This window comes from Haemorhous mexicanus, chromosome 29, assembly GCF_027477595.1.
Source record: "Haemorhous mexicanus isolate bHaeMex1 chromosome 29, bHaeMex1.pri, whole genome shotgun sequence".
Classification (NCBI taxonomy): domain Eukaryota; kingdom Metazoa; phylum Chordata; class Aves; order Passeriformes; family Fringillidae; genus Haemorhous; species Haemorhous mexicanus.
This window is the reverse complement of record NC_082369.1, coordinates 6,182,363-6,190,644: the sequence shown is the minus strand read 5'-3', so window position 1 is coordinate 6,190,644 and position 8,282 is coordinate 6,182,363. Positions and strand designations below refer to the sequence as shown.

The 8,282-nt window shown below is 55.7% G+C and overlaps 1 protein-coding gene across 1 annotated transcript; it reads left to right on the top strand.

Moving 5' to 3' along the window:
* The first annotated feature begins 269 nt into the window (after positions 1–269).
* Positions 270–7,916, top strand: DUS3L (dihydrouridine synthase 3 like). The gene is made up of 13 exons (XM_059870206.1): positions 270–336; positions 927–1,209; positions 1,641–2,546; positions 2,879–2,920; positions 3,013–3,165; positions 3,252–3,368; positions 3,667–3,732; positions 3,814–3,924; positions 4,977–5,073; positions 6,713–6,788; positions 7,070–7,258; positions 7,341–7,469; positions 7,744–7,916. The coding sequence occupies exons 1-13, from the start codon at positions 296–298 to the stop codon at positions 7,814–7,816; spliced, it is 2,283 nt and encodes a 760-aa protein (XP_059726189.1). The 5' UTR covers positions 270–295; the 3' UTR covers positions 7,817–7,916.
* Positions 7,917–8,282: the final 366 nt, after the last annotated feature.

Genomic DNA, 8,282 nt, shown 5'->3' with positions numbered 1-8,282 from the left:
GCTGTCCCCAGAGAGAAGCCCTAAGGAGCTGCCACAAGGGATAACACCTCTCCCCGGTAAAAGGGCTGCACAACGGCCTTCTTTCCCTGCTTGGGCAGCGCTAGTGCTCATGAGGGGGCTGTGGCAGCCCCCGAACAGGCCTCAGAGAGTGTACAAACACCACAGCAAACAAACCGCACGCACGTGCGACTCCCGCCGGTGTGAGAGGAGTACGCCTTAGCCGGGTCTTTTATACCACGCGCGCCCGGTCACGTGGCCCCGCCCCGCCCCTGACGTCATCGCCGCGCGCGGCAGCATGGCAGCGGCGGCGCCCGGCGTGGCGCCGGTTCGAGCCCGGTGAGTGCGGGACCGGGGCCTCGGCCCCTTCTGAGCCTATCCCCTCCGGGATGTGCCCCACCCCTCTGGGACCACCCCCAGAACGGGCTCGGTCCCTTCATAACCTTCTCTGCTGTGTGTCCGGTCCTATCATAAACCTCCCGGTACATTACCAACCCCTCCATGACCCCCCCCAGTACCTGTCCGGTCCCATCATAAACCCCCCGATACATTTCCGACCCGTCCATCACCCCACTGGTACCTACCCGGTCCCATCATAAACCTCCCGGTACATTCCCGACCCCTCCATGACCCCCCCCCCAGTACCTGCCCGGTCCCATCATAAACCCTCCGGTACATTTCCGACCCGTCCATAACCCCACTGGTACCTGCCCGGTCCCATCATAAACCTCCCGGTACATTCCCGACCCCTCCATGACCCCCCAGACCTGCCCACTCTCTCCACATCCCCTTCCCAGTACATTCCCAACTCCTCCATCATCCTCTCAGCACATTCCCGACCTCTCCACACCCCCCCCCAGTCCATGCCTAGCCCCTCCTGCCCCGGTACCCCCCCCATAACACCCCCTCCTGACCCCCTTTCCCCGCAGGTTCCTCACCTCCAAGGAGCGCTTCCACGCCTACCTGCGGGCAGGGGGCGAGGAGGAGGAGGAAAAGGAGGAGAAGGAGGAAGAGGAGCAGGTCAGCGAACCCCCAGCCAAGAGGGTGAAGGCAGAGGAGCTCGGCCAGGATGGGGAAAGCCAAGGCAATGCTGGAGAGGAGGAGAAGGAGCGCCCGGAGGAGAAGAAGAGAGCCCGGGGGCAGAACAGGAGCCGGCCCTGCATGAAACCCACCTGCTACGAGCAGAGCAGGCTGTGCCCCTCGGTGACACAGGTGGGGCACACAGCCCTGCTCTGCCCGGGCTAGGTGGGATTTTGGGAAGGAATTCCTCCCTGGCAGGGTGGGCAGGCCCTGGCACAGGTGCCCAGAGCAGCTGTGGCTGCCCCTAGATCCTTGGCAGTGCCCAAGGCCAGGCTGGACAGGGCTTGGAGCAGCCTGGGATAGTGAGAGGTGCCCCTGCAGGTGGGACTGGATGGGATTTATGGTCCTTTCCAAGCCAAACCAGGCTGGAATTCCATAAAAACCAGCTGGGAGGGGGTGGCGTGGGATGAGCCGAGTGTCACAAACAAAGTGTCACCTTCCTTGAAGTGTGTCCATCCCCTCCACTGTGTCCATCCCTCCCCCCTGGGACCAGGTGAGGGTCCCTGGGGATCCCAGGTGAGGCTCAGAGCAGCCTGGGCCATTCTGCTCCGTGCTGTCCCCAGGGCTGTGCCGGGCAGTGCCACTTCGGGCCGCGCTGCCGCTTCCTCCACGACGTGTCCCAGTACCTGGCGGCCAAACCTGCAGACCTGGGCCAGCGCTGCGTCCTCTTCGACACCTTCGGCCGCTGTCCCTACGGTGTCACCTGCCGCTTTGGCCAGGCCCACCTCGGGGATGGCCACCAGAACCTGGTCAATGCCGCCCTGGCGCAGCAGTGGGAGGGGAAGCTGCTGGTGAGGAACGGCCTCTCCAAGGAGCTGCAGCAGCAGCTGCGCAAGAGGAAGTTCAGTTTCCACAAGGCCGAGGAGTTTCTCCGTGGGCTCCGTGCTGGGAAGGGAGGCAGAGCCATGGGGGGCTCCACGGAGGTGTCCAACTGCTCTGCTCCCCAGGAGGGCCTGAGAGAAGGCCCCGTGCTGCAGGAGCAGGGAGAAGATGCCAGAGCTGAGGCTCTGCAGGGCTCCCGAGGGGCTGAGGATGCTCCCAACCCTGAGGTCCTGCAGGGATCCAGAGGAGCTGAGGGTGCTGCCAACCCTGAGGCTCTGCAGGGATCCGGAGGACCTGAGGATGCTCACAACCCTGAGGCTCTGAAGAACTCCCAAGGGGCTGAGGGTGCTCCCAACCCTGACACCCTTCTGAACCCTCAAGGGACTGAAGTTGCTCCTAACCCTGAGGTCCTGCAGAGCTCTCAAGAGGCTGAAGGTGCTGCTAACCCTGAGGCCCTGCAGAGCTCCCAAAAGGCTGAGGATGCTCCCACCCCTGAGGCCCTGCAGCAGTCCCAAGGGGCTGAGGATGCTCCCACCCCTGAGGCCCTGCAGAACTCCCAAGGGGCTGAGGGTGCTCCCTCCATCCCAGCCCTGGGCCCGCTGACAGATGAAGACATCACGAAGCTGCGGCCGTGTGAGAAGAAGAAGGTGAGAGTCCCTTGTGTCCTGCTCCCCTGGAGGAGATTGTGCATGGAAAGATGGGGGAAAAAAACCTTGGAGAGCCTTTAGCTGGGGGAGGCAGGCAGAGCATGGAAGGAATTCCTCCCTGTGAGGGTGGGGAGGGGCTGGGATGGAATTCCCAGAAAAGCTGCCTCATCCCTGGAAGTGTCCAAGGCGAGGCTGGACAGGGCTTGGAGCAGCCTGGGATGGTGGAAGGTGTCGCTGCCCATAGCCAGGGCATTGGAATTGGATGATCCTTCTGTGATTCCATAAAAAGTGTTGCAGCTCTGCTGACCTGCTCCTCCATCCCTGTTTTCCAGCTGGAAATCCAAGGCAAGCTCTACCTGGCTCCACTGACCACGGTAGGTTGGTAACTCCATCTTTGTGCCAAAGCTGGCTGCGGGCACGGCTGGAACAGAGCAGATCTCCTGACAATCCCTGCTGTCCCTGGCAGTGTGGAAACCTCCCTTTCCGACGGATCTGCAAACGTTTCGGAGCAGATGTCACCTGTGGGGAGATGGCTGTGTGCACCAACCTGCTCCAGGGCCAGTCCTCCGAGTGGGCTCTGCTCAAACGCCACCACACCGAGGACATCTTTGGGGTGCAGGTGAGGGTTCCCACCACCCACCACGGGCTCACTGCCCAGGGGAAAAGCTGCCTCTGGAACTCAGGGAAGCTCTTTCCCTCTGGCAGCTGGAGGGAGCCTTTCCAGACACCATGACCAAGTGTGCAGAGCTCCTGAACAGGACGATCGACGTGGATTTTGTTGACATCAATGTCGGGTGTCCCATCGACCTGGTCTACAAGAAGGTGAGAAGTTCTGTGGTGCATTTTCCTTCCATGAATCCTTGTCTTCACCCTCAGCCTCTGCTGCCTGATTGCTCTTTCCAGCCTGATCCAAAGCTCCCAGCTCATTTATGATCTCAGTGAAAAGGGGATTAATCTGCTCAAGGAGCAGGGAATGGCTGTCTCTGCCTGGCAGGATTTGGGAGGGAAAAGCACTCTGGAATATTTTTGGTTGAAGGATCCACTTTGTCCAAACTCTGAGATGCCCCAAGAAGTCTCCACTGTGTGAGGAAGGTCCTGAGGTCTGTGTTTTGTCCCTCAGGGAGGAGGCTGTGCTCTGATGACTCGCTCCAACAAGTTCGAGCAGATCGTCCGCGGGATGAACTCGGTGAGTCGGAGCTCCTGGAGCTGAGCTGAGCTGAGCTGATGGAGCCCAGTCCAGCCTGGCCTCATCTTCCCTCCTCTGCAGGTGCTGGATGTCCCACTGACGGTGAAGATCCGCACTGGGGTGCAGGAGAAGGTCAACGTGGCTCACAAAATCATCCCCAGGATCCGGGAGTGGGGCGCGTCCATGGTCACGGTACGGGGACAGAGGTGTGGCCTTGGTGGCTGGGAGTTCTGCCTGGAGATCAGTTGGGGTGACCTGCCCCAGCCTTTTGGTGTCCTCTGCTTCTAAAAGAGGAAGATTCAGGTGCAGAGGGTGTTTTCCTCTCTGCTCCTGAGCCTTGGCTCCATGATCATGGAATCCCAGAATGGTTTGGGAAGGGACCATCCCTGGGTGTGCTTAACAAAGCCTGGATGTGGCATGGATGCCAGGGTTCAGTTGAGCTGTTGGGGCTGGGTTGGACTCTGTGACTTCTAAGATCTCTTCCAACCTAGTCATTCTGTGAATTCTATAAATCCAGAGGTAGATCCCAAGGGATCCCTTACCCAGCTGTGCTCTGTCAGCACCCTCGATCCCAAGATTGATCCCAAGGTGCCAGGGCTCAACTGAGCTGTTGGGGCTGGGTTGGACTCTGTGACTTCTAAGATCTCTTCCAACCTAGTCATTCTGTGAATTCTATAAATCCAGAGGTAGATCCCAAGGGATCCCTTACCCAGCTGTGCTCTGTCAGCACCCTCGATCCCAAGATTGATCCCAAGGTGCCAGGGCTCAACTGAGCTGTTGGGGCTGGGTTGGACTCTGTGACTTCTAAGATCTCTTCCAACCTAGTCATTCTGTGAATTCTATAAATCCAGAGGTAGATCCCAAGGGATCCCTTACCCAGCTGTGCTCTGTCAGCACCCCTTGATCCCGAGCTCGATCCCGAGCTCGATCCCGAGCTCGATCCCAAGGTTGATCCCAAGGTTCCAGGGCTCAATTGAGCTGTTGGGGCTGGATTGGACTCAATGATCTTGAAGGTCTCTTCCAACTTGGTCATTCTGTAAATTCTGTGAATCCAGAGGTTGATCCCAAGGGATCCCTTACCCAGCTCTGCTCTCAGCACCCACCAATCCCAAGGCTGATCTCAAGGTCAATCCCGAAGCTGATCCTGAGGCCGATCCTGAAGCCCATGCCAAGGCCCATGCCAAGGCTCCCTTCCCCACGCTGGTGTCCCTGCCATGCAGCAGCTGTCCCTGCTCTCTCCACAGCTGCACGGGCGCTCCCGGGAGCAGCGCTACACGCGGAGCGCCGACTGGGCTTACATCGCCGAGTGCGCCCGCCTGGCCAGCCCCATGCCTCTCTTCGGTACGTGGGGCTTCCCTGGGCACTCCTTTCCTTTCAAATCCCTTCCAAGTGGGGGCAAAGAGCGTGTTCCTGTGGGATTCACATTCTCTGAACCTGAGAGAAGCAGAGAAATGAATGATTGAAGCAATTCTTACCTCATTCGCTGCTGCTGTGTTTGTGCCAGAGCAGAATGTGATGTGGGGATTGTTTACCCAGGGTGATGGTGCTCTGGGTCCTTGGCCTGCCAGGAAATAGCCGCACATTTCTCCTCACAGAGAACAGCAAGGCACAGTTCTTCCCAAGAATATTCCTGGGTTCCACAATCTCTGAACCTCAGAGAAGGGAAAAACAATTCTTACTATTTTCTGTGCCTGTTTGTGCCAGAGCAGAATGCAGTGAGGGCATTGCTCACCCACAGTGATGGTGCTCTGGGTCCTGGCAGGGCCAGGGATGCAACCCCACATTTCTCCTCACAGAGAGCAGCAAGGCACAGTTCCTCCCAAGAATATTCTTCTCTCATGTGCTGTGCCTGTCTGTGCCAGAGTAGAATGCAGCGTGGTATTGCTCACCCACAGTGATGTGCTCTGGCTCCTGCAGGCCCAGGGCTGTGTGTGTGTGTCAGGACTGTCAGGACAGGCACGAGATCCTGGGCAGGGTGTGCAGGGCTGAGTGCTGGGCAGGTTCAGTTTGGATGCAATGGGATACAGTGTAATGTGGTACAGAATAAATGGTGTCATAAAGTCATTAATTACCTGCTGATATCCATGGAGTCCTCCTCATCATTCCCCCCTGCCATGGGCATCATCTTGTTACAATTCTGTTCCCAAGGATGCTTGGCATGGGGAAAAGGTTGGAGCATCCCTGATTTGTATTTGCTGGGTCCCTCGTGGCAGGAAGGAAGGAATGAGGAATCTGACTCCATGTTCTTAGAAGGCTGATTTGTTACTTTATGATACTATTTTATATTAAAGAATAAATACTGAGGAATATATACTTTATATATATATTATATACTTTAGATATATATATATATATATATATATATATATATATACTATATTCTTTATATACTAAAGAACACAGAAAGGATACTTACAGAAGACTAAAAAAAAAATAATAAAAAACTCCTGACTCTCTCCAGAGCCCTGACACAGCCTGACCCTGATTGGCCAGTGAGTCAAAACAATTCTCAAGAAACAATTCACCTGTTGGATAAACAATCTCCAAACACATTCCAAAGCAGCAAAACACAGGAGAAGCAATGAGATTATGATTGTTTTCCTTTTTCTCTGAGGCCTCTCAGCTTCCCAGGAGAGAAATCCTGGGCGAGGGGATTTTTCAGGAGATGTGGATGCCACACCTGGTGCTGCTGATGTGGTGCCAGAGGGAAGGGACACCAGCCCCTTGGGTTTCAAAGGGGTTTTCTTGGATTTTGTGGCACAAAGTCCCTAAGCCTTCAGGGAAACAGGAGAAGAGAGGAGAAGGCTCCTTTTTCCCTCGTAAGGAACATCCCTGGGGATCCAAAGCAGGAGCCTCTTTGGACCATCTGGCTCTGGGACCTTGTGTCCAGTTTGAGTTTTATCCCATGCCTGCATTAGCTCACTTTGACTTGTCCTCACGGATCTCTTTGACCTCTGGCTTCTCCCTCCTTTCTGGGCAGGAAATGGGGATATTTTGTCCTATGAAGATGCAAATCGAGCCATGCAGATGGGAGTTTCTGGAATCATGATTGCAAGGCAAGTGCCTGTGCTTCCCTTCACTCCTGAGCTCTGGTGGTTCAAGAGGGGAAAAAAAAATAAAGAGGATTAAAAAAATCCCTAAACAAACCCAAAGCATGGAATTTCCTCTCAGTGAAACCACCCTGAAAATTGGTGAAATCAGTTTGTATCAGCTGGAGCTTCTTGTTGGGATGGAAAAGAAGATTTGAAGCAGAAATCAGTGCTGGGAAGTGTCTCAAATCAGGAGCATCCATGGTGGGAATAACAATTTGTTTTGTTTTGTTTTGTTTTGGCTGCAGAGGGGCACTCATCAAACCCTGGCTTTTCACGGAAATCAAGGAGCAGAGACACTGGGACATCTCCTCCAGGGAGAGGTTTGACATCCTCAAGGACTTCACCAACTACGGCCTGGAGCACTGGGGGTCAGACACTCAGGGAGTGGAGAAAACCAGGAAATTCCTGCTGGAGTGGCTCTCCTTCCTGTGCAGGTGATGCTGCCCAGCCAGGAGGACCTTTAAACAGTAATTAATTAATTAATGAACCCCTAGCACTCATTTAATTTCATTCTAGGTACATTCCAGTTGGGTTGTTGGAACACCTGCCTCAGAAAATCAACGAGCGGCCGCCCTATTACCTGGGCAGGGATTACCTGGAGACCCTCATGGCCAGCCAGAACGTGGATGATTGGATCAAAATAAGGTCAGGAAGCATCACGTTTGATTCCAATTGCTCAAAAGGGATGTGGCAGAGCCCCTGTAGGGCCACAGGGTCGTTTGACAGCTGGGCACTGAGCACTGACCCCTCCTTGGGTTTGGTTTTTTGTTGTCTTTATTCCCTGGAAGTGTCCAAGGCCAGGCTGGACAGGGCTGGGAGCAGCCTGGGACAGTGGGAGGTGTCCCTGCCCATGGCAGGGCTGGCACTGAATGGGCTTTAAGGTCTCTGGATTAATTCTGTGATTGATTCTTTCTCCCAGTGAGCTGCTCCTGGGCCCTGTCCCGCCCAGCTTCACCTTCCTGCCAAAGCACAAGGCCAATTCCTACAGGTAGGGCTGGCCTGGCCCTGTCCCTCGGCGTCAGGAGGAGTTTGGATGGGCTGAGAGGAGGAGCAGGGCTCCTGGCAGTTGGAATAAAGCTGATGTTTTTAGAAGCTGGTGAGTTTTTTGCCTTCCTGCCTGCCTCACACCAATCCTGGCAGACAAGCACCTGATAGTGAGGGGATCTTTGCCTCCAGTTCACAGCCAGAGCTGTCCCACATCGCTGAGAAAGAGCCTCAGTTCCCACCAGGGTGTCCCGGGGAGTGACAAACTCCCAGGACAAAGGAGCAGCAACGTCCCCCCAGCCCTTCTGCTGTCCCCCACAACCAAGGTGACACAGAGCTGGTGTTCAAGCTCCAAAGAGAAGCCTCTCAAAGAATTCTGAAGGCTCTGGGGACAGCCTGGAAGGTCTCAGCAGCATCCCCACACCTGGGGGACCCCAGTGGCACCAGCAGAGTGGGGAGAGCGATGGTCCCAGC